Here is a 26,318-nt window from a genome sequence, read left to right as displayed (position 1 = left end):
GAAATAACTCACCCTTGAAAGGCAAATGCTCAATTTAAATCAAAGAACTCTTGACTTTTTTTTTTTCTTAAAGATAAGCAATAATTTATTTCTCTTTCATCTTCACAATTATCACATACTGCCCAGTTACATGACCAATGCCACTACATAACACAGGAGAATTGCCCACCTACACTTTACTTGGACAAATACAATTGCAATTTACAGATTAATGTACTGTACAATGTGTAGTTGGAAAAATGTCATTCTTATCAATATGATGGGATGTGGCATACGATTTATAAACAGATGCAATCTAAGATGTAAAACTTTAAAACTTGTTAAGCCAAGGATACAGTATAAAGCATTTTGTTTTGGTATTGTATTGTTACTAAAGTAGAAAAAAGAAAACTAGAGAAATAAATCCAGATCTTAGCTTACAGGATATGAATTAGGTTAAGAAACTAATTGGCTTCTCCACTTTTTTTGTTTTGCTTTTCTTTTTCTCTTTTTTTCTACAAATGGATAATATGAATATATCGCAGGAAAAAGAAAGACTGCCAGATAAAGAAGGTACCGTTATATGAAAAACAAATGAAAAATTACCAAGTAATTTTGCTTACAAAAAAGGTCAAACTATAAACAGTCACAAAATATATAAAAATGCCACATTGAACGAGGCAATCGTACTCTACCTAAACTGGTAGTATACTCTCTGAAAGAAGTTGCGTTCATACAGTAGTAACTGATAAAAAGGCATTGTGCACTCTTGTGCCATCTGGAGATTTAGCACCGTGTGTCATCAGTTCTTGGATTGTCATCCAGTTGTCCAAGATTTTCTTGTTTCTCTTTTTCATCATCTTTTTGTGACTCAGTTCAATAATGTTAATTTCCTTTTTGCCCTCGCTGCCACTCTGCGGACTTTCCTTAAGACACTCCAGCCTGCTCCTCATCATGAACTCCCGCCGTCTCCTCTGCTCCTTAGCTCTCACCAAATGCTGCTTCCGCTCTTCTTTGCTCCAGTAGCGACCCATCTTCATCTCACTCATCGTATCATCATCCGTCGTCATCCCACTGCGCTCCTCTTTAATTTTTAAGGCACGTTCCTTCAGGATTCTGTCTCGAACGGGTCTCTTTGTGATGTACCTCGTCCCATCACTCCTTATTTTCACTTTCCATTCCATCTTGGGCTCCGTACACTTCTGTGAGTCTTTGCACATGCTCACCAGGCTGAGCTGGCTTTGGGCGTACTCCACAGCAGACTTCTGCTGGATCAGTTGCATGTAGCTTTGATAATGCTTTGCGTGAGCGGGTATATTCCCGTACCTGTAAGAAGAGCTGTGATATGGAGACAGGTAGGGAATGTGCTCGCCGCTCTGCTTTTCCTGGTCTGTGAATTTGCTGCTTTCTGATGCCAGCACTGCATCCTCAGCAGCGCTGTTTTGCTCAGTGGGTTTGGTTTTGGCTGAGGTTGTCTCCCTGTTGCTTTGTCCTGAGGATGACTGATTAGCCACAATTGTGCTCCTCAGGTTTTTCCTGTTGGTGATGCTGATCATCCTCTGCAGAGAGTTATCAGGGGATCGCTCTACTGTCAGCGGAGTGCTTCTGCAACTTTCAGCCGTGTTGTAGGCGCTGGAGCTGTCCTTGTCGGACTTTTCAGGATGCTCCATGATGTCATCCAGTTTGCCTCTTTGTACATCTATGCTGGTGTTATAATTCCTGAACCCTTCGTCATGTAAAGCCCAAATGTCTCCATACTGATCCCTCACCTTTTGGAGCCGGTGAGCTTGCATAATATTCTGACATTCGAGCTCAATGTTCCTCAGTTCCTCATTGAGTAGCTGCAGCTCATGCTCCACTCCGTCTTGCTCTCTTCTGTTGCACTCTATTGTGCTGCTCGAGTAATACAGGTCGTACTCCCTGTGGTTTCGAATCTTGCACTTCAGTTCCAACAGCTGCCGAAACTTTTCACATTCCTCCTCTGGGTTTCCTATGAAATCAGATTCAATGTATTCCCCAGACACAAAGCTTTCATTGCACTGGAGCTCCACACTTCCTAACGTATCTTGGCTGTGGCCCAGCTCCCGTTTGCTCTGCAAGGTAGTGCTGTTCTGCTCCTCTGGTGCATTTTCTTGCTCCGAGCTCTCATCATTACGCAGACTTTCATCTGTAGGTCCCACCCCACTGTCCTTCTCATGATTGTTGGATGATGAGGTTGCAGTGTCTGTAGTGCCGTCCTCCTCTTCATGTTTCTTTGGCTAAAAAAATGAGCAAACCAAAATGATTATCAAACGCAGACCATATTACATGAGAACATTTTCCAGCTCTGTTTTGCTTAAACAGCTGGGATCTGATTTAAACTGAATTAAAACAGATCACTAAACAGCAGTCCTACTGCTCATAGCTTTTGAGTCATGCTGTGGTGGCCATACCGAGCGAAGTGGATGAATTACAGCACTAGTGACATATCTTCTAAAGTCCGGACGGAAATATTTCCCTCTCTAGCTAAGCCATCTCTTTGCAGCGTTTAAAGATAATGATCACCAGATGGTGCACTTTTTTTTTATTCTGGATTATGGCCAGAGGCTGGTGGAGCTGAAATCTTCTCAAACTTGGGAAAAAGCTTCAGTACTGGTGTCACTTCAAAAAACCAGAGCAAGTAGCCAAGCAAACAATGACTAGTACAATCTAAGAGCGTGCAAAAAGACTATTGTCTTCTTTTAATCAGTGAATGTCTTGTTTGCCCCATGGAGATGGCAGGGTTGGAGCCTGGAAAGGGCTGCCCTGTTCCACTACACCCTTACGGCTTTCTCTCAGACTTCCTATTTTCAGTAGTCTTTTTCCAAAAGACTATTCATTTTGAATTCTAGGATTTTGCTCAAGTAGACCTCTCTCTCTCTCTCCATTGCATCCCTGGAGATCATTTTTGTTCCCTAGTTAATGTTTCTCAGAAATAAAACCAGCCTTTTACTACTAAGTGTAAAACAACACTGAGTGCTTGCCATGGGCACAATGTCAAGCTTTTAGGCTGCTGTTTTTTAATTCGCGCTCCACTCATTGTACCTAACCTATTCATATTCTCAACCTATTTATATTCTCAAAGAATGTGAGATAGTACCTCTCTGAAGAGACAGATAATTTTTATTTTTCAAACTAAAGAACAAGCAAAGAATTCCCCCCTATTCTCCTTACAAAGCAATCACACAGAGTGCAATTTATATGGCCTGTTCGCCAAATATCTAAGTGTACATAGTACCAACCAAACGTCATTTCTCTTTTAGGAGGTATAATTGCATAATTATGTATAATGGTAGTAACAATCAAGGGAGAAAAAAGGTACAGTGCACCCAGTGAAAGGAAATAAACTCAAAGAGGCCACTGTCATAATTCCCTTTTTCTTTACTTGGACAGATGGTAAAACATGATGAAAATGTGTGCCCTAACTCATACTTTCTCCTCTCTTCATGTGCACCTCATGATCACACACCCTTCATCTGTTTTCCTTTCTTCACTTGTTATGAAAAAACAATGGCCTGGTCTCAGAAAGACTAAAATAACCTCCACCTCCCAAATGCAATGTAATAGTGGAATAAAATAAATATTGAAAGAAACACAACATGAGGATAATTCTATTTCTGTGACAGACCAGTTAAATGTTTCTGAAAATATGTTTTAGTAATTTGTTGTCAGCCAAGACCTGCAAAGAAAAACCTCTTTTTAAAATTGTAGCATACATTTTACCCTCGTCCTTTTGCATATACAACGTGCAGCTGATAAGAAAATGCACAATAAATGTATAATTCTCATGTAGCTTTGGCAGCCGCACCAGGAATGTGTCAATTACTATCTCTTACTCTCCCTAAATGGGAAGAAACCCTCCCATTAAATTTAAACATCATGAGTCAGAATGTATTCAGTGTTATTCAAGGGATCATGCAAAGGTTCAATGTTTCTTGATGTTGTAGGGTCAGACTTTTCTAGAAACTAGATTTTGAAATTTCCAAGGGATGAAGGCAGACTTTCATGAAAACTCTGCAAGTTTTAAAAATTCAATGGTATTTGAAAATGGAGTCCAAGGTCGATCAAGAGAGACTTCAGGGCCCTGGGAAAGCTGGTAAGAAGATCTGGGGCATGGGTAATCTTTTCTTCTATCCTTCCAGTTGCAAGCAGTGACACTAGAAGAAGTAAATGCATCCAATCAATTAATATGTGGCTCCGTGGCTGGTGTCATTGCCACAATTTTGGCTTTTTCAACAATGAGGTGGGCCACACAGCACCAGGCTTACTGGCACCAGATAGGACTTGCCTTTCTCAGAGGGGAACGAGGGTCTTAGTGCAACAGCTAGCAGGGCTCATTGACAGGGCTTTAAACTAGATTTGAAGGAGAAGGGGGATAATATCAAGAATGATAGATATGTGGGAAGTACCTGAAGAACAGAAGAAACGAATTCCAGCTGCTCCAGCCAGGAAGTCAGATTCATCTGGGGCCCAAGTTAAATGCCTTTATGCCAATGCACACAGCATGGGGAATAAGCAAGAGGAGTCAGAGGTGTGTGCGCGCCTGTTGGGATATGATCTTATTGGCATCACGGAGACATGGTGGGATGAATCCTATGACTGGAGTGTCAAAATAAAAGGGTACAGGCTCTTTAGGAAGGATAGGCAGGGGACAAGAGCAGGAGGTGTTGCCCTCTATGTCAAAGACCAGCTGGAGTGCATGGAGCTGCGCCTGGGGACGGATGAGGTCCCAACTGAGAGCTTATGGGTTATGATTAAAGGGAGAGCAGGGACAGGGGACATAGTACTAGGGGTCTGCTACAGACCACCTGACCAGGAGGACCAGGTGGATGAGGCCCTCTACAGACAGATAGGAGCTGCCTCATGTTCACGAGCCCTGGTCCTCACGGGGGACTTCAACCACCCCGATATTTTTTGGAGGGACAACACAGCAGGGCACAGGCAATCCAGGAGGTTCCTGGAATGCATTCATGACAACTTCCTTCTCCAAGTGGTAGAGGAACCAACCAGGAGAGGTGCTTTGCTGGACCTTGTTCTCACCAACAAAGAAGGGCTGGTGGGAACGTGATGCTCAAGGGCATCCTTGGCTGCAGTGATCATTAAATGATGGAGTTTAAGATTCTTAGGGAGGCAAGCAGGGTGCTTAGCAAGCTCACTACCCTAGATTTAAGGAGAGCAGACTTCGGCCTCTTCAGGGATCTACTTGGTAGAGTACAATGAGATGAAGCCCTGGGGGGAAGAGGAGCCCAAGAAAACTGGATAATATTCAAGGATCACCTCCTCCAACCTCAGAAGCGGTGCATCCCAACAAAGAGAAAGTCAGGTAGGAACACCAGGAGGCCTGCATGGATGAACAAGGAGCTCCTGGATCAACTCAGGCACAAAAAGAAGGCCTACAGAGGGTGGAAACGAGGACAGGTAGCCTGGGAAGAATACAGAGCAATTGTCTGAGCAACCAGAGATCAGGTTAGGAAAGCTAAAGCCCTGATAGAGTTAAATCTGGCCAGGGACGTCAAGGGCAACAAGAAAAACTTCTATGGATATGTCAGTGATAAAAAGAAATCTAGGGAAAACGTAGGCCCTCTCTGGAAGGAAATGGGAGACCTGGCTACCTGGGATATGGAGAAGGCTGAGGTACACAGTGACTTCTTTGCCTCAGTCTTCACTGGCAAGAGCTCCAGCTGCACAGCCCAAGTCACAGAAGGCAAAAGCAGGGACTGAGAGAATGAAGAACCACCCTCTGTAGGTGAAGAACAGGTTTGAGACCATCTAAAGAACCTGAAGGTGGACAAGTCCATGGGACCTGATGAGGTGCATCCATGGGTCCTGAGAGAACTGGTGGATGAAGTTGCTAAGCTGCTATCCATCATATTTGAGAAGTCGTGGCAGTCTGGTGAAGTTCCCACTGACTGGAAAAGGGGAAACATAGCCCCCATCTTTAAAAAGGGAAAAAAAGAAGACCCAGGGAACTATAGACCAGTCAGATTCACCTCTCTGCCTGTCAAGATCATGGAGCAGATCCTCCTGGCAACTGTGCTAAGGCACATAGAAAATAAGAAGGTGATTGGTGACAGCCAACATGGCTTCACTAAGGGCAAATCCTGCCTGACTAATCTGGTGGCCTTCTATAATGAGGTTGCAGCATTGATGGATAGGGGAAGAGCAACTGACATCACCTACCTGGACTTATCCAAAGCATTTGACACTGTCCCACATGTCATCCTTGTCTCTAAACTGGAAAGACATGGAATTGACAGATGGATGACTTGGTGGATAAGGAATTGGCTGAATGGTCGCACTCAAAGAGTTGTGGTCAACGGTTCAATGTCCAAGAGGAGGCCAGTGACGAGTAGAGTTCCTCAGGGGTCAGTACTGGGGCTGGTGCTATTTAACATCTTTGTTGGCGACATGGACAGTGGGATTGAGTGCACCCTCAGCAAGTTTGCAGATGACACCAAGTTGTGTGGTGTTGTGGACACGCTGGAGGGAAGGGATGCCATCCAAAGGGACCTTGACAGGCTGGAGAGGTGGGCCTGTGAGAACCTCATGAAGTTCAACAAGGTCAAGTGCAAGGTCCTGCACGTGGGTTGGGGCAATCCCAAGCATAAGTACAGGCTGGGCGGAGAATGGATTGGGAGCAGCCTGGAGAAAAAGGACTTGGGAGTGCTGGTGGATGAGAAGCTCAACATGAGTCAGCAATGTGCACTGGCAGCCCAGAAAGCCAACCGTATCCTGGGCTGCATCCAAAGAAGCGTGGCCAGCAGGTCGAGGGAGGTGATTCTGCCCCTCTACTCTGCTCTTGTGAGACCCCACCTGGAATACTGTGTTCAGCTCTGGAGTCCCCAAAACAAGAAGAACATGGAGCTGCTGGAGCAAGTCAAGAGGAGGGCCACGAAGATGATCAGAGGGCTGGAGCACCTCTGCTATGAAGCCAGGCTGAGAGAGTTGGGGCTTTTCAGCCTGGAGAAGAGAAGGCTCCGGGGTGATCTTATTGCAGTTTTCCAGTACTTAAAGGGGGCCTACAGGAAAGCTGGAGAGGAACTTTTTACAAGGGCGTGTAGTGATAGGACAAGGGGCCATGGCTTTAAACTGAAAGAGGGCAGAATTAGATTAGATATAAGGAAGAAATTTTTCACTCTGCAAGTGGTGAGGCACTGGAACAGGTTGCCCAGTTAAGCTGTGGATGCCCCATCCCTGGAGGTGTTCAAGGCCAGGTTGGATGAGGCTTTGGGCAACCTGGTGTAGTGGAGGGTGTCCCTGCCCATGGCAGGGGGGTTGGAACTAGATGATCTTTGAGGTCCCTTTCAACCCAAGCCATTCTATGATTCTATGATTCTATGATTCTATGATTTATTTTCCACACCTGAGATCCTCTCAGACCTTTCTACTTATCCCCTTAAAAAAACAAGGGTAGCTTGTCACAGGAAGAAGCAATATGAAGAGTAGTACCAATAACACTCTAAATATCTAACTATTGTAGAATTGACGTGTAATTAAAACTTATCTATTCTTCCTTTCCTCAGCTTATGCTATGGTGTATAAAATACATAGGAAGATAATTTTTAAGATTCTTGTTATATTTTTCCAAAGTGGCTGCAACATTTTAGTTCCATTTTCAGGAGTAGCTGGAGAAGTGGTGGGAATGCAATGTCTTCCCACATCACCCAGTTTTCAAGAGTTCTAAAATGTCATATTTTACACAGAGAAAAAACACAATGCCTGGAGAATTTTTCATGAAAACCAAGAGTACCCAGAAAGAAGAGCACCCCAACCAGCCAAATGGCCACAGCATTCACCAAGAATGCTGGAGATTTAGGTTTAATTTTGTATTTTTCTAGTGTATCTCTTCCAGCTGAGTGCCACTACATAAGCTATTCTGGTTCCTTCTCTCACCTGCTTTGGAGCTACTCCAGCTTGTATTGACCTCCTCTGCCCTCAAACCTTTCAGCAGAGAAGTGACTCCAGTCTGGGTCACCTACACTGCACCCCAGCCGCTGTGATGCGTAACTCACGTTTCTCACTGCTCTGGAAAATATTTAACTCTTGACTCAAGGCAGAACAGCTCCACCAGACACTGGGAGGGCTGTGCTTCAGAAAAGCCAGGAATCTGGGTGGAGGAGGGCCAGGAACTGCTCTCTGACCCTGAAGGTGAGTGACATAGCACAACTTGTATCCATATGACTAAACCCATCTTACTCTCTAAAGAGGGTGGCTTATCCATACTGTGCTAGCAGTTATACAGCTTAGTGGAGAGCTCCATGATGCTTCCTCTGATGTCTCCAGCATGGTGCTACACCACCAAAGCATATATTTGAGCACTTCTGAAAAAATCCCTTAATGTATTTATTTGTATAGGTGTTGAAATAGACTTTAGAGTTTGGACCCACGCAATCGACACTTTCAGAATTAGTGGCTTTTGTTTTTCCACATCACTCTAATTAAACTTTGCTCCTTCAACTTTCACTTGATTTAGATTGAATGAATATAATATGCTGCCATCTACTCAAGTTACACTATCCATAATTAACACACATACACACACAGAAGATGTAAAGAAAGCAAACCCCATCTTTCCAGTCTAACAGAAATCTGATGGGTGGGACTGATTTGACCAAACGTAAGTGTCTATAGTACAGGGACCTGAATGTCAGGTAATCACTTTGGGTTCCCCTCCCTGTCAGGAAGAAACAAGTGCCTGTACAATCAGGTTCTTCTCAACCTAAAGCAGACATCCATATCACTTTAAATCTTTTCCTGATATGTGGATACTTGCAGCTAGTTCAATTAAGAAAATGGAAAGTAATACAGATATTTATTGTCTTTGAGATATATTTTTTAAAAAGTCCACTGTGAGTCAAGTAAGGTAGCTTCTAGCATTTCTGTCCTGGACTTGTCGTGCTTGCCAGAGCTCCTAAACATGTGCAGACTGAGCAGTCTTTTACAACATGAGATTATTTTAATTTTATTTTGAAAGGTAGCAAGCCTAATTCCTGGTTAAGTCCCCTCTGAAAAACAAGAGAGAGTCTCCCATTGTCAGTGCGTTTCTTTTGTCAGTGTTATCTATTATCTATTCCAAATAAAGTGTTTGTTTTCAAACCTACATTGTCAATCTCTTCTACAATTACTTCTATTTGAAATACCAAAGGGTTCCTTAGGCCTCATCTTTGCAGTGAGAACTCAGATAATGAGAAGGCGAACCTGGCGGTGCGTACAATCAAGCAATAAATGAACCTCAAAAGATTCTGCATTTCAGCTCCAGAAAGCATTTATGCCCATAAAATGGCTAATCTTACAGGAATTCAGGCACTGTTCTATTCTCATTTTACAACTTACGACGTATATTGGGACTCAAACCCCAGGCTGCTACTAAAGTCTGAAGGCAGTGAGATTCAGTTGAAGGTTTTAATAAAAGTAGCTGCTGGGCTCTCTGGTCAGTCTCTGACAGTGAGAGTGAGACTGATCACAGTGAGAGGAATCTCCAGTGGCAGGCAAACCATGAGGTACTTCAGTCATGAGGGAAGACTGGGATTGATTTCCGTGGTTCACTAAAAGGGAAAATGCTCTTCTGCAAACAATGCTGCTCTTTTAAAACGGGCCCCTCTCAAAAAAGAATTTCCCCCAGATATTTTCACTGTGTTCCAGCTTTGAATGAACTCGAATGATTTTTTTTTTATCCAATTCTTTCTCTTCTTAATAGGTTTTGATATATTCCATGATACCGATAAGAATTTCTGCATGGCAAATGTATGGTATTCTTCTGAAAGTTATCTCTGCTGCACAATGAACAGCAATGTTGTAAAGGGGAAGCAATACAATGAGTTATAAAAAATGGAGAATTACATCTTTGCTTGAGGTCTATTGGTCTATTCTATACAGAGGACATACAATTCTTGATTGAATTCTATAGAGTGCTCAAAAACATACAGAAAAGACACGACTACCTACTTAATTCTTCTGTTACAAACTGTACCAGATTTTTCTGTGATGGCTCTTACTAAATGTTAAAATGGCATTCTGTAAAACAGACTCGTATTTGGAAGGATATTTTGCTACAGTGTGTTTTCACTCCTGTATCTCACAAGATTTCATGACAACAGATGATTATGAAGCCAGAGGACCGTGTTTTGGTTCACAAAAATCAAGGCTGGCGTTAGAGCGAAATCTCCATGGCCAGCTGGGGAGCCTGAAGACACTCAGCCTGGCCACTGGCAGCTGCAATGAGAGAGGTTTCATTGCTCCGATGGATGATGTGATTCACCTCAGGAAACTGCTAGATTTCCCAGCCTAACAAGGAGTAAAGAACCAGTTTTCCGACTTGCCGAGTCACTACATAGAGTCTGGAGAGACAGCAGCTGTCAGAAATTACTGACGCCCCATTACACACCAAGCTGCATTTGGTTGATTCAATTACTCATCAGAAGGGCAAAGAAATGTCTGGCTGTCCTAGAATTACTTCAAGCAACCCAATGTCAGACACTGACAAAGCACAAGTGACCATATTTTTTTCAAGCATAGCTCTCTTCTACAGTAATACAAAATCTCAATAGGGGAAAAAAATCCCAATCCTTAATATAAGATGCCAATGGAGAATAAACAGTCTCACTGGGTTCTGTGAAACCATTTCACAGAACACCACTGCTCAGTAACTAACACTGCTCACAACTCAAAATCAGTGAAAAAGCCAAAGCTTGAGAAGAACTTGGGAGTGGAAGATGACAATTGTGAAGTGATTTCAGAGACCCCAACACATCGTGTGAGGGGCTAAGTAGGGGTTTATAGATAGACTTGCTCAAGAATTTCCTCCAGAATTGGGTGTTTGTGTGAAAACATCACTGTTCAAAGGAAATTGCTCTGTCAAGAACAAGTGTTCTTTCTGACAGGAAATCTTTTGCTATCCAAGATAAAATTTGTGGTTAAAAAAATAAGCAAGATGCCACATATCAATTCAAAGTAGCAAGCAGTGCAGTAGTTAGCACATTTTAGCTGGGAAACTGAGGCTTGGATCACTGCCTGGAAAACAGGGTCATAACTAAAAGGCCACCATAAATCTTGTTGCAAGGCTCCCTTCACCTCTGATCCTAGAGTTATTGTATTTTGTGTAAATAATTAAATGCTTGTAAGATCAAGGATTTGTAATCTGATCTATCATATTTCAGATAATTGACTTAATTATTACGTCAGTGTCTCTGTCCCAATTAATATTTAATTTATGTACAGTGAATAGGAGCTATCATCCAGTCAATAACCAAGCATCAAGGCTGGAGGGGAGGTAAGGAGGAAAGAGGCTAGATGCACGTTCAGGCCCCCAGATTGGACCAGGCGGTGAGATATTTGAAGCCAGGTCTCCTGTTATCCAAATACGCTCCCTGGTTTCCAAAAGAAGGCAGGTTCTCACAGTCTTTCTCTCTCTCTTCACTTGAAAGAAAAATGCCTCAGGCTCTGTTTTCGATCAATTCAGAATGGGGAAAAAATTGCAAGTCACAAATTTCAGTGGGGGGAAAAACAGTTTCTTCCCAGCTGCACATACACAGAAGCCAGAAGATGAAGTCAGATTTTATTTCCTTGGCTCCAAACAGGTGTGCATGCTGGCAGATGATCTGATTCAGGTGTGGATAAGGTCACTTATGCCTTTCACAGTAAAATACAAGTGAGAAGACCCATCCCTTGATGAAACTGTATGGCTGGGGGTGCACATGCATCTTTGCCACATCACACTGCTTACAGCACATATGGGCAGGTAAAAGTCAGGATAGCAGCAAGCTGAGACTACGCTAACAATATGCTTATTTGTCTCCATTAACAAAACAAATGCTGAGCTGTGTGCTGTCGGTATAAGAAAAACACACTTGTATTACCAAAACACTTGTTGTTTATTTTAAACACCTCTTCCATCTTGTTTTGCAAGCTCTCTGGTTCAAGGGCTGGCTCATACCTCACATGCATACAAGAAGAGGGAGATTTATCTCAACTTGGAGCTTTAGGTGCCACACTGATAAAATTAATTTAAAAAAATATTGACATAAAATATAACAACATAAACCCCAAACATTTCAGAATTAAAGGAGGAAAGCAGTATTATCCTGAGAGCTCAGAGAAAATGAGAAATCTGCACTTATCACAGCCTCCTAAATTGTTTGCTAACTTGTGATCCAGGGCCTAAGCATCTATTGTTCTCCTTTTCCTTACCTACAGCGCGCTGCAGCTCACAGCATTTTAGAGACAGAATTCTATCAAAGCCTTTCACTCCATTTTACAGCATACCATTTAATTCTCTATTAATAAAAAAGTATACCTAGCAAAATTTCAAGTGCTACATTAGCAGCAGTCCTACCTGCTCCACCTCGTTGGCTGTGTACTGCATCGCTTCATTATGCTGCTCTTCCAACATTTCCAAGTTTAACTCCTCTAAGAATTCATTCCTTTCATCATCCAGCCACCCTTCTTCCAGCTGCAAAGAATACATTAGTACGTTATATTGCGTTAGCAAGGACACATGCTAAAACAGGGTAAACCCAAACGGCAATGCTTGACTAGCTCTTTTTATCCTAATGATCCTCTTCAGAAAGCCAGGCGGTAGGAGTTCGCGTCTCAAAAAGAGAAGAAAAAGAAGGATAAAAAAAATGAGACTCTTATGCCTTTTATCCTTTCTTGAAACAGTATGACTGATTTTCTGTCATAATGAAGGAGACTGCACAGCATAGACATTATTTCCTTTCAAAAGGTATGAAAGGCCCAGCGCATAATCCTGAAGCTGTCATGTTCATTACTGCCAAGAGCCCCTGCGCTCAGAGAGTGGCAACTTTACTAATAGGGCCAGGAGGCAACCGGGCTCTTTCCTCTAACAACCTGCGTCCCCGCGCTGTGCCCTGCTGCCGCCACCTCAATAGAAACCTTATGTTGCGTTTCTGTCACCGTTTTCCCATTGATCTTCCAGGTAAACAAACAAACGGAGGAAGGTGACAGAAAGATGCGGTGATTTGAAGGGAGGTTATTTTTGTTCTATGGTGTGCCTGGCAGCGAGGCTTATCCGTTTGTTTGTTTTCTTCCCCGAGCATAAAATAACACTTTGACATTTGGTGTAGACAGGTGTTGCAAAAGGACAGGAGGGGATGCTATGTTTTCTGTCAAGTGAGTATATCCTCTTCCTGCACCCACTTTGCACCTTTCACATCTTTCTAAACCGATAAAACAGGCACCTCTGTCCTAAAATGCTCTTCTTTCCATTTTGTTCAGTGCGTACGTGTGCGCATGTGGCACACATCCATTTCTATCTGTAATCCCGTGCCAGATGGCACCCTGCGTCAAAAAGGAAAATATTGGTCAGTGCTCTCCTGGCTATAATGACGAGATTGTAGCAGAGGGAAACGCTTATTGTCGCTGGTGAAGGAACCAGAGGAAGAAGGTGACAAAAAGACGCTAAAAGGCGAAAGTCTCAGCATTAGACAATTACAAGAGTTTCAGCTATTTGTGTCTCAAGACAGCAAGAGCAATGCAACACGGGCCAACACCTACAGCAGCAGAAGTACCACTGCCTCAAAGCCAGGAGAGCTCTAGCCACAGATCCCAGTCTGAACAATTACACCAAACCAGCAAGTAGTAGTTCAAAGCTACACATGGAGTGATTGTCACCGTGTGGTACTTCTAGCTGAATATTGACAGGAAACCACTGTTTCCTTCACAAACTTTGATGTGTTCTTGCCCATGCTAATGAACTCTTTCCTCTTATAAAGAATACAAGGGTTTCATCATCTCCCTTGGCAAAGCCAGCCTCTAACAGCTTGAGATTAGAAGGATGCTTTTATTCTTGAGGGCATGTAATTTTTATGTTTGTCCTTTATGGGACTTTCAAACCATTTTCTGAAACATCTGGTACTGGTCACTAGTTTTGTTTACTTGTCTTGTTTGCTTTTTTCTGCCAAGGAAAGCATGAACACAACCTTCCTCTACCGTAACGGACGCAATTGAGTTTCCCCCATTTCAGGAAACTGCCATTACTATTTTCTATCTAGAAATAAAAGCTTGCTTAATCCTGCTGTCTTTTACCAGAGTCAAAGCAACACAACCAGCAGAAATAAGTTTGTGGACAGCCTGATTTCTGACATATTATGGCTTTTTCTTCACCTTTGTATGCATAAGTTCTTGAAACACATAAATTAAACAAAAAAAACCCCCAACATCAGAGCTCCAAACCAAAACACATTTTTATAATCTGAAAGGAGCATTCATATGAGAAGCTATACTGGGACAGGTAAGTAATTCCTTATCTCATATTGATGTAACTTTTTCATATTGACCAGTCTAAAGAAACACAGAAAATGAACTTTCCCTGGACATGCATTTTATAAGTGGGTGGATTTCTGTTTCCTACTGAAAAACAAAATCTTAGTGAAAAACAGTAAGAATTATATTGAAACAACTCTTTCAAAACTTCTGCAACTTCCAGTGAGGGCCACAATTTTGCAATATGAGCTGATGCATGGCTCTTTTTGCTGTACTATGTCACCAGTTTTATGAGAATTAGATTCCTGAAAAACATAAAGGAAATGAATGCTGAAAGTGTGAATCTTCTATAACTACCATATTCAAGTAGAGATTCCAAGTGGCACTGAATTACACTTACTCAATTTAATTTACACAGAGTATGCAGCTAGCAAGACTGAGAATATCAGATCAATAGCATAAGAGACAAATGGCAACATAACCAACTCTGAATTGTTGGCAGATGGAGAGAACAGTGACAATATAATGTCTTTTTGCTTTGCAATGGCCTATAAACAGAATATAAAGGAAAGCAGAAACAGTACTCTTCTTCCACTCTACCTCTCCTTTAGTCTGATGATCTATCTAACATCTGACCCTGCAATGATATAAAAAATTCTTGGCGTGGCAAGATTCTTGGCATTGGCATAATTTTATTTTTAAAACCATAGAAATGTTTTTAAAAACTTTTGAAAATGCACCTCCCAAGATACAGTTTGTAATGTACAAGCAGGTTTTTGTGACCAGGGTGCTTTGAAAATAGTTAGATCCAGGTTTGCTGAATGGCATTGTAGTGAAAGTTCCATAATTGGTACATAAACGAGCAGTTTACACACCTGCTTGTAAGTGTATAGGATAAAAAGAACCATCACCTATGACCAGCTACAGCTTTGTGTAAGTTCATATAAATGACTGAGGCAGGTATGGGAAATTTATCCCCAGAACAAATAAGATTAATCTAACAAGTACTATGTCATTTTCAAGTTCTACTTCATATTTTACTAATATCATAATAGTACTGTCAGCTTTATTTGTATACTTGTTTACTCTGTCTGCTGGAAAGGAATTGCTAAGTTTGGGGAAAACGAGTCCTAGTAATATCATGTTATTTTCTCTGTTGGCTAAAGAGAGGCAAAGCTCTGCAATGATCTGTTTCCTCCTTTTGTCAGGAACTTTGGCGCTCCTATTTCTCAACAGTTCATTACTTACAGTGACAGTGAATGTACGGTATAACCCGGGTTCTGGCTCAGTGCATCTGTTCAGTCTAACCTGCATCTCCGGTCTTGCAACCAGCAATACAATTTTCTTGCACTCTTCACTGGAGAGCAATGCCACTGCCTCCTCCCGATTCTGGACATCTTGGCCATTTATCTAGAAAACAAATGAAAGTGGCACATTATTTCTATTTCCACAAAGCAACATGCAATAAAGGGCAGATATCAGCTCATTTGTGCTGAATGTATGGACAATGAAACTCACGCAACGGGCTCATCTTCAGCCCCTCAGTGGTAAGTGCCTTCACTCAATTATGCGCTTACTGTAAGAGCTGTATCGATCGTTGAAGGATGGCGGACATCAGAGGAAGCAGTTATGTTCATAAATGTCCAACCTGCGCCTTGGTAACATACATCTAGCAACACAATTAACCAGCCCCTGACAGGTGACGTTCATCTTTCTCCGTTCAGAGTAATGGAAGTGTCACTCCGAGATAATAGTGCTGGTGGAAGCAAGACTGGTAATGCTACAGCTGAAATCAGTCACACTGGATGCTGGTAGAGAGCCAATTAGAGAGCTACGGTATTATCTCTCACCAGGCAATACTTACAGGCCACTGCTTATTGCTGCTCCATTTAATCATTTTATATAAATTTGTGCGGATGGCTTAGTATCCAGAACCACACAAAACATATGTATCCCCCTTACACAGGAATAATCAAAACAAAAGTGGTTTTTCAATGAGAATGTGCCTTTCTCACTACTTTTCTCCTATTCTGTCACCTCATTTAAACAGCCACGTCCATGACTATATGGCAATTAGCACGTTTTGCATCGTCCAAAACCCTTTATTGAGGGAATCAAATAGAAATACTGTTTTCCATACATATTTGGTTTTGTCCAATTCACAGCACAAGAACCAGATTACTCTCATTGTAGCAATAAAAACAATACTTGGTCTATTTGAAAATGCATGAAAACAAAACTGGAAGACAGAAAGATCTGAATATTTTGGGGAAATAAAATTTTGTAATGGCTTGATTTCAAAGTAGCAGGAACTTCCCGGTTGAAAAGTAAAGAGAAAGTTGCATTTCTGCTCGTATCTTTGGCCTGAAGGCCCTGACTCAAAAGCACAGCTTTAATTCAGATTAAAGAAAACCCTAGTGTACCCTGATCACCTAACTGGACATGAGTAAAATGTCTGAGACCCTTCGAAGCTTACGTGAAGGGATAGTTGTGGTCTGTGGGACATCATGCAACCATTCGGTAAGGCAGAGCTGCCCTAACCCGAAGAGTAGAGGTGCAGCCGCAGAGGCTCAGGAGCAGATCTCCAGCTTGTGCAAAACAGCCCCAGCTGTGGGGGCTGCTCCAGTGATTCCTGTTGACGGAGAAACCACCCCTGGCCAAGCCCAGCAGGGGCAGAGGTCCTGAAGGTGCCCACCCCACAGCGGCGGCACCATCATGGGAGACGAGCAGGACGTCAGCCTGCACCATGGCATCTCGCTCCACAGGCAGCGTGTGTCAGCCTGGAGATTCACAGCTAAGAACAGCAGAAGTTTAGATAAGTCTCTAGGACTGTCCTTATAAAACCTTTCCCTTGACTTTATAACATCTGATGTAAAATACTCAGGCTGTTCTCAGGTGCTTAAGGAGACTGTGAAGGTGACGGGAAAGGTGTGAGGTTCATAAGAATAACGGGACAGTTTCAGCCTCAAAAATGTGAGGAAACCTGCTGTAATTTCATGAGGAATACACAAAACAGAGCATCCCCCTCTAGCCTTAACCAATGCCATCTGCCACCCACAGAAAATGCCCCCATGCTCGAAGATCCAGCTCTCTCCCAGCCTCAGTGTAATCCCCCCGTAATGGCACTGTCACCTTCTATTTCTCTGAGTTATCTCATCAATAAGAGTAGATAGAGGGTGAATGTGTTTTCAGATATGAAAGTAAACCTCACATAACTCTCTGGGTGTTAACTTTAATGATCAAACTCATGGCTATATATCAGCACTGACATTAAAGTAATGCTCTAGTCTACAAAAGAACGGCAGAATTACCTACGCTTTTCTCTTGCCCCTGGAGTCTTTACTCACAATTGAAATGAATTTCATTAGGAACTGGAGAATGTTTGCCTGAGCTGCTGTTGGCTCTCTACTTCATGCAGAGATTTTAGAAAGAAAGGAAAAGAGCAGAAAATGAATCCACCTTCTATTTCTTTATTTTGAAATGCATAGAGTAGGAATGAAAGTTGTTTCAACTTGGACAAATAAACAAGGTTTTTTGTTTTTTTTTTTTTCCTGATTTTGAAAGTCAAAAATACCAATACATCCTGTTTGCTTTCTTCAGTAGGTATTTTATAGAAAGACGCAGAAGGCAGTGCATTGACTTTTCCACTCCTAGCTGTATCCCATGATGTGGTCCCATCACCCCAAGTCCTGCCGAGGGGCTCACTGCCCTCACACTGTGGCATCTCTGTCTTCAGGGGAGAGCACCGTCTGTTCTGTGAGTGTTTCCACTTTCTTAACCACACAGAGAATAAACCAGCAGCCCCTGAGTAAGCTTTGGAATTCAAATGTAACTTATTATTTCCTCTCCAAAAGCTGGGCCGCTTTGGTAAGCCAGCTTGTAGACCCTGTTGTGCTAGCTGCTCCCAAAGCTGATACCAGGGTAAGAGATGCAGTAACAGCTTTCAGCAAAGACGTTTCCTGCCGAAATGAAAAGACTGGAGGGAAGGAACAGGCTCATCTTGCGAAAACATGAAAGATCACGTGCCTAAATTAAGGAAGGGCAATTATGGAACGGGTTACAGAAAAGCAACCTGGCATCACCAGGAGCTACCTCTGGGGCTTCAGTGAAGAAAGCTCAAAATACAACAGAAATCGACTGGGAACCAGAGATAAAATGCTGTAATAGAGCAAAAACCTTCCAGTGTACTGATGTTTGCTAGCTGTTTTGTGATTTTATCACTAGGGCAAAAAACGTACTATTCACTGTCAGCTGAAAATGGAAACCCACTGCCATTCCACCTGCTTCCCTCTCTGTACAGGACACTGCCCTCCTCCAAAGCCAGTGGCCGGTCACTCGCACCCACAGGAGCTATGCTGTATCACACACCCCGATCTTTGGGGCAGCTCTTTAAACGAGCGGATCAATAGAAACGAAGGGGAAAAAACAAAAGCCAAGATGGTGGATTAGAAAAGAACTCAGGAAAGCAATGTTTTATTGGTGGAGGAAAGAAAATATTAACAAAAGCCTAATGAATCCCCCTCTCAAGTATGTTCAAGATCATCCTTCACTAACAGCGCATTTTTTTTCATGAAAACTCTTACCGTCTATGCCCAGCATGAGTGAGTTTTACCTGAATTTATGCGATTGCTGAACGATCAGCAAGTCTCTGACACCCATATTTATGTCTGCAGGGTCCCTGTTTAGAATTTGACACTGAGATGAACATAGTGGAAATGAGATTTGCTAATAAATATGGCAAAAAAAGACACGGGACATAAGGGCATGAGCCAGAACGAGTTTGTCATTCTCATTTTTCAGAACGTGCACTCTAGCTCCTGGCTATTGTGTTAAAAAACAGACAGACATGGATTTTCTCATCGATCACAGTAACAAAGAGAACTACCTTCCCTCATTAACAGTCCACGGAGAAGACGGCACTGTGCGTTTGTCTGAAGAAAGAGTTCAAGGAAGAATCTATTGTCACATACCTGCAAAATACGGTCTCCTTCGCGGATCCGGCCGTCTCTGGCAGCAATGCTGTTTGGATCAACCTGCACAGGACAATATCCAGTAACTCAACATGAAAAGACTTTTACTAGAAATGATAACAGCTGCACAATTGCACATTTTGAAAAAGCAGCATTTTTACTCTGTACAGAAGCAATCTGAAGTTTCCTTTACAGTCATATGAAGTCAACATTTCTTTATATAATCGTATAAGATTGTTTCAGATAAAAGCCTAAAGACAGAAAGGGTTGGGAGCATGTGATTTTCAGATTAATACTTTTCTATGGCACCATCAGGTATTAACCTTCAGCTGTCAGAGCACTAAGGATTAATGACAGAGGCCCTCTGCTCTGGAAGTTCACTATGGACTGAGGTGGTTAGGCAGCAGTTGATATCTCTGCACAAATGGGCCTGTCTTTGGGAAAGAAGCAGGTTTATTTTCCTTTTATGGAAACATTACTACTAAACGATCACCTCAGTTATCAATCTGTTATTTCCTCTGGAATTTTTCAACTTGCAAGGAAACACTAAAAAACCCCAAAGAATCTATACTGCATAGATCACTCACAGGTACTGGATATTGGTCCTGGTCTGAGTCAGTTAATTTTAAGTTAGTTTAACCTAAATAGATATTTAGAGTTCCATTAACAGTTTATCAAAGTCACTATAGCTCATCCCTGAGCAATGACCTACTTAAATGCTCATTGGAGGGCAATTCAATCTATCACCTTTCACTTGATGGCTATCTTAAATCATTTATTTTGCCTCGTCATGCCATAAGCTATTTTTTCAAACCAAACATTTGAGTTGAGCATTTGGTTTGCAGGTTACATCCCCTACAGCTGTTAGATATTATTTTCTTCTTGTGCACTGTCATAGAAAAAAAACGATTCTGAAGTGTTTAATCAAGTATGAAAGACAATATAATTACACTGACTTAAAAAGGTCTGAGAAATTTCCACCATGCAGGAAAACCTAGCACATTTTAGATTTAATCCTGGAGAGTATTAAGAGATTCCTGCACTTTCTTTGTCCTCCCAAGGTCAAACAGATGTTAACAGCAGCACTTATACAACTGGTGGAAGACTTATTCTTAGGTAGTTTTGTATTAATTCCTCATTCTTGTTCCAAGGCTGTGCTTTTCAGCTTCTTTCACGTTGCTGCTGGCCTGCAAATGAGCAATCTTGTCTTCATCCCTGTTCACTGATAAGTGGAATTCTCTCTACCTATCCTCTCTGTCCATGAGCTTCACTCAGAATTTTGAATCATAGAATCACAGAATATCTGAAGTTGGAAGGGAGTCATAAGGATCATCAAGTCCGACTCCTTGCTCCTTTCAGGAGTACCTAAAATTAAACCGTATGACTAAGAGTGTTGTCCAGACCACTTCTCTGGGGAGCCTGTTCTAGTGACTGATCATTCTCTCAGTGAAGAACCTTTTCTTAATGTCCAAATTTGGTTCAACATGTCACAGAAGTGACAAATTTGGAACACAGTTCACACAGGACAATCACCAGTGAGCCTGGACTCACAAGAGTTCTGCTTTACCCAGAACAACAACCCTCTTCGAAATGGCTGGAGACTCAGGGGGAGCTAGTGTGCCTGGAAGTCTTGTGGACTCACCCTGTGAAACACTAACACCCTGTGACATGTGTTGGATGCCATGTTTTGCTGGTGAAGCAAATGGAACACTGAGGGTTCATCCCATCTCAGTATCCAGTAATACATTTTTTGTATGGAAAGAAAGAAAATCGTTAGTCTTTCTGACATATTCCTCTCCCAAGCTACTCTCTCCACCCGCCTGTGGTATGTCTGTGCACACCACAACTGTAACAAAGCCACAAATAATAAATTAATTATTATCCACTGTTATGATTACGGAGGCTATGGTGAGGGAGAATGCAAGCAGGGTGTGGAAAAGGTGCTTTTCTCCTTAAAAGCTCTGCCTGATTTCCCACATAAAGGCAGATTTCTTTCAAAATTCAGACTGTGCTTCGACTGCTTTGTACCCTAGCTATGATGTTGTTGTTAAAAGCATTCAGATTAAAGAAGATCACTAGTAATAATTACACTGCTTGGGCGACATAATTTAAACTGATAATCTAAATGAATTGAAAGTGACACGAGCTGGCTGATGGCCGACACTTCTGCACTCTGGTCTCAGAGCACTTGCTGTTACATTCCCTGGCACGTTCGGCCCTTCACCACGAGCATCTCCCACACTCCTCCCCATTGCCCTGTCCTTACCTCGCTGACATAGATCCCTGTGTCCTCCTCGTCATCGGTTCTGTAACAGACCGTCAGCCCCAGCTTCTCCTGGCTGCTAACGCGGCACAACTCCACCTCCTACAAGAAAACACACAGGCTTGTACGGTGGCTTTTGCCAAGGGTGGAAAAAATTGCGTAGCACAAGGCAGCACCAAGCCGCTGACATACTCATACTTTAGGACATACTCATATTCATAGTGTATGACCTACTCATACTGCCCAGTCTTGAGACACAGTATGTTGCATGCATCTTTAAGGGGGAAAATATTCTGTGAAGTAAGAAGGAAATCCCAACTCTTTGCAGGTTCAAGCTATATAGAAACAGTTCAGTAAGACATGCTGAACTTTGAGAAATATGGTTGTGCATTGATTTTGCAGTATTTTTGCTTTCGGATAATAGAAGCTGACTTACAGTATATTACATAGTCATTTTAGTCCTATCAGACCAACTATTGATTTATAGGATATAAGACAGACTGTCTACACATCAATCAATCCATCACACAAGTGCCACTCCCTTCTAATGGCAATGCAAGCCATAAAGCAAAAACACAGCCTTCCGTTAATAGCATAATTCATTCCCTGGCCAGTTTAGTGCCATAGCTTCATTGCAGAAGCTGTTAGGTAACAGAAGGATGCTTCAAGGAATCTCCCGTGGAGCTGAACAGCCGTGGCATCCTCCTCAATTGTGAGATGATGCAGAAAACATATTTTTAGTGCCAGATGTCCCAGCAGTGGCATCTCATGAAAAGTGCAAGTTTTAGGGCAGATGGTGCAGTGATAACTACTACATACACCCATCTGAGTTAAGCATCTTTAGGGTTTCATGGGGGAATCATTCACAAAAATGCAAAGCTGCACTTGGTTTGAACACTGTGAAGCAAATAATTATAATAAAGCACGATGAATCCAACAGCACAGACTATTAGCTTGGTCGCAAACGGGAAACTTCAGTTGATATATGCATTTAAAGGAAGCCTGCAGGTGACATTTGGAACTTAACAGCTTCTGCTTGGAAGAAGAGAGACAAACCCACGCTTCAGTTCTCAGTCTGTTATACAGAGCTTGTTCCTCCCCATCCCCAGAGACGTCACGCAGATTAATCCATGAACAGGCACACGGCGCACAGCAGTGAGGACTCTTTACCGAGTCCGGCTGGGTTGTGGGGGCCGGGTGTCAAAATACCACAACTTACAGAAAAACCTGCAGTTCACACACATGGGTTAGCCAATGAACCCCATGCCATTTTCATTTCAGCTGAACATCTTTCACAAAGGGCACTGCTATGGCTCGCTCCCCTGCTCCCTCACCAACGTACACATCTATATGGGTTCAGTACCTGCATAAACCCTATAAACTTCTCGCTGGACTTTGGACATTCAATGTCTTAATGAAAACTAAGAAAATGTAGAAAACATCATGAAACCTGCAGTACTCTTTAGTTTTTATTTAATATGGAAGAAGTTTTAAATAGGGTGGTAAGAATCGGAATTAGTCACCAGTACATGTTATACACTGGGCTTGAAAGAAGAAACAGGGGACCGTGTTTTATTAGGGAAGAGAACTGCAGTGACCTGATTTTGGCACAGGGAGTGAAAGCATGTTTAGTGGAGGGAGGCCTATTCAAAACCCATAATAATTGATGTCTCCAGAGGGAAAGAACACTTGACTAGAACTGTAATATTAGGGAGAAATTACAGTAACAAAACGGCTTCAATTACAGCAACAAGGTATACTTTTAAGGAATAAAGAAGCTTGCGGTCCCTTGGAGGCCTATAAGGAAGCCTAAATACACCATAAAGGACTGAGACTGGGACCTTTAAATCAAGGCAAATGAGGAGCTGTGCACAAGCTGAAATCCATTGACTTTCATTGTCCTGCCGGCACAACCTCCTGTCTCCCCGTGCTGAGGCTGGACGGGGGCCCCAAGGACTGCTCTGAAAATAATTTCTTCGGTCGGGAATGACCTTGAAGTTCTTGTGGATGATTTGTCTCAAAATGTTACCATAATGCTGTACGAATGTTTCAGGCTGCAAACTGAATCCTTTCAGTGCGCTGGCTCCATGAGCAGAATAATTCAACCATTTAAGGCATGAAAGAGCAGAGGAAAATGACGATGACCCTAGAGGCTCCATCCTGGGAGTCCAAGAGTTTTGCTAAAACCGTCTCTGTGAAGAAGCTGGTGACAAATATCAGTGACTGGGATACACCAGCCTTGGCCGTGCATAGTGCTCCCGTTGTCACAGCTTTCGTTTCTCCTCCCAGTAAGAGAGCTTAGAGCTGAGATCTGTACTCAGTACTCTTGGGGCTACTGCTTCCCTAAATGACTGTACACGGCACAGTCTGATGACTGTGCCTGGCTGTGGCCACTTAGAAGCTGTAGACACCTATGACTCAGATACTGGTACCTAGTGTTAAAGGCCCAATAAACATTTCATGTTTTTCAGTCCAGACTCAAGTACACACTCAAGCAATATCTCATTCAGCATGAGGGAGAAGTTGAATGAGGTCTCTTGCTTTGCATTGGAAGTCATTCCAGATAACTGCCTTTTCACCACCGTGCATCTGCGCTACTGACCTCACAGCATCTTCTTTTTTACAGCAAACACAACACATCCTGGTCACACTCAAACAAATCAGGGTTGACAAAACATCTTTGGAAAATTTAAAAACACTTTACGTAACACATTAAATCACCTCTCCAAGCAAAAGCCCACAAGTCTGATCTTTAACTCCATATAACAAGCACATCTGAAACAGCTTCAACAGAAGAGCAACAACTGAGACACTAGAGAACCTGAACCATCATGGTCAAATGCATTTGACATTGCATTTTGCGACAGACGCTTTTTAGTGTTGTGGGTTTTTTTTCCCCAACTGGTCTTTAACAGAAGAAACAATAAGTTTGGCAGCAGTAATGAATCTGTAAGAATGTAATTTCCTTCTCTGAAATCCCTTTAGATACGTGCACACACACACACACAGAGTTGCCTTCTCTTTGGGTTTTGTGCATGTGCATGTAGGGACTGAACTAACAGTCTTCAAAATTCAGCATTTTAAAAATCTGTGAGAAACAATATTTGGAGATTCATGAAGTGTGCTGACAGACAGATGGTGGAAGGAGAGGGACTGAGGAGAGAGCTTGGGAGATGACAGCCTCCCCCTCTTTTGGGCACTCTGGGGGCAGCCGCCTCTGAACACGAAGAGTATTCTGCTGCCAAGTGACAGAAATCAATGCCAAATTGCTAAATCTTTGACTTGCTGCTTCTTTCCTCTGAGTGGGCAGGACAATAATCCAGTGCATTGCCACAGCAAAGACAATACTTTAAACTGTTTTGCCATAAATTACTTGGTTAAAAGATAGACACGGAAATTATAATAAGGACTATTCTGTCTTGAAGGAGTGGGATGCAAATTTCCAAGGTAGCTCATTTCTTCAGAAGTAGAAAAGACAGTGATGAGGTGGAGGTTGTGCTCCTGAAGGACTGAAATCTGGTTATATTGGTCATCCTCTAAAGTGATGGAGTAGTGGCTGTAGCCTCTGGCTCCCAGTTAAAGGCCGTCATTCGCTTCAATGATGGAAAACCAGTTTACAGGCTGTCAGCCTCAGGAGACAAAAGACCAAACAAGGAGCTGTCACCTCTTTGGGGAGGGAAGGCTAGGTTAATACTGTCATTTCTCTCAAGCAGTAGAGAAGTAGATTAGAAATGTCATCAACTGGGCTGCTGGCTTTCTCGAATTGCTGAAAAGAGGTTAAGGGCTATTAAAGGAGACCTTGCAGAAGTTTGCATCAGTTTGCAGTTATAGTGCGTCTTTCTACTAAAAGCTAGATTACAAAGAGTAAAGCTGATGGTCTGCTAGAAAACAGACCATGAACCCTTCAGTGACTGTTCTTAAAATATCTTTTTGGGGCAAAAAGAGCAATGAACTCTTCATACTTCCCCTCCACACACTGGAAAGCAGATTACAGCCCTCATCACTGCACCCAGAAGATGTTGACAAGAGCTATTCATCTGATGACCCTGTGCTGGGATAACTGCACACATGGAAAGCTTACTCTGCCCCATTTTTCTTTGCTGACCACTCTGCCAATGGTCTCTACTAAGCCATGCACACCTTTGAATCCTTCTCCCACTTTCTGTCAGATTAGCTACTCCCTGTTCAACACCGTTTAACCCATTCTTAGTGTGGCTGAGCTCTGCTCCACTCTCATCACTGCCTGTCAGCCTCTCTCACCTCCATTTGAACCATCCCATCCTGGCATCCCTTTCCATCAACACAATCCTTCTGTCCTCATCTTCTAAGCTCTTCTCAGTTTACTCTTTCCCTAAGTGGTCCTTCACCCATATCCACAGAGAGCAGCCTCACTCACGCTTTTCTCCCATTTCCCCCAAATATTTCCATTCTCAGTAAGTGTCCACATCCACACAGCCCCTGCATCATCTTCCTTTTATTCTCACCTTTTAGCTCATCCTGTTATCTCACCTATAGAAATCCATAAAGAAATCACTGCCTGGTAAGTAGGAAGTCCCATCTACCAAAGCAACTGCTTCACTACGTATGAATCATGCACACAACCGGGCACTACCGAAATAACCTATTATTACTGCCACTTTGTTCTCCTTCCTCTCTCTTATCATCCATTCCTTTGTTTGTCTTGCATTCTCACACTTTTGTGTGATGACAAGAAATTTTTGTATGGGTAGGAAATAAGGCAAACAAGAAAACAGTGCTCAATACAAATTAGTTACAATGAACAGCAAGTTACCCTCTTCTCAAGGTAGGAGACTCTCAAAGATCATAAAAAAACTTCCAGTGTTTGGAGGCAACTAGGTGGCTTTGAA

General features: G+C 42.5%; 1 protein-coding gene across 4 annotated transcripts in view; it reads right to left on the bottom strand.

Moving 5' to 3' along the window:
• Window positions 1–710: 710 nt before the first annotated feature.
• The window catches only part of PDZRN4 (PDZ domain containing ring finger 4), a 263,260-nt gene continuing 237,652 nt past the window's right edge, over window positions 711–26,318 (bottom strand). For all 4 annotated transcript variants that reach the window (XM_086610014.1, XM_086610017.1, XM_086610015.1 and 1 more), the window contains 5 exons: window positions 21,454–21,552; window positions 19,188–19,250; window positions 15,526–15,627; window positions 12,329–12,445; window positions 711–2,237 (listed from right to left, as the gene is read on the bottom strand). In XM_086610014.1, the coding sequence (XP_086466140.1) occupies window positions 711–2,237; window positions 12,329–12,445; window positions 15,526–15,627; window positions 19,188–19,250; window positions 21,454–21,552 (1,908 nt within the window). The remainder of the gene's footprint in view (window positions 2,238–12,328; window positions 12,446–15,525; window positions 15,628–19,187; window positions 19,251–21,453; window positions 21,553–26,318) is intronic.

The sequence above is a fragment of the Tauraco erythrolophus genome, chromosome 4 (assembly GCF_009769465.1).
Source record: "Tauraco erythrolophus isolate bTauEry1 chromosome 4, bTauEry1.pri, whole genome shotgun sequence".
Taxonomy (NCBI): Eukaryota; Metazoa; Chordata; class Aves; order Musophagiformes; family Musophagidae; genus Tauraco; species Tauraco erythrolophus.
The sequence above is the reverse complement of the archived record's forward strand: the minus strand, read 5'-3'. Positions and strand labels throughout refer to the sequence as shown.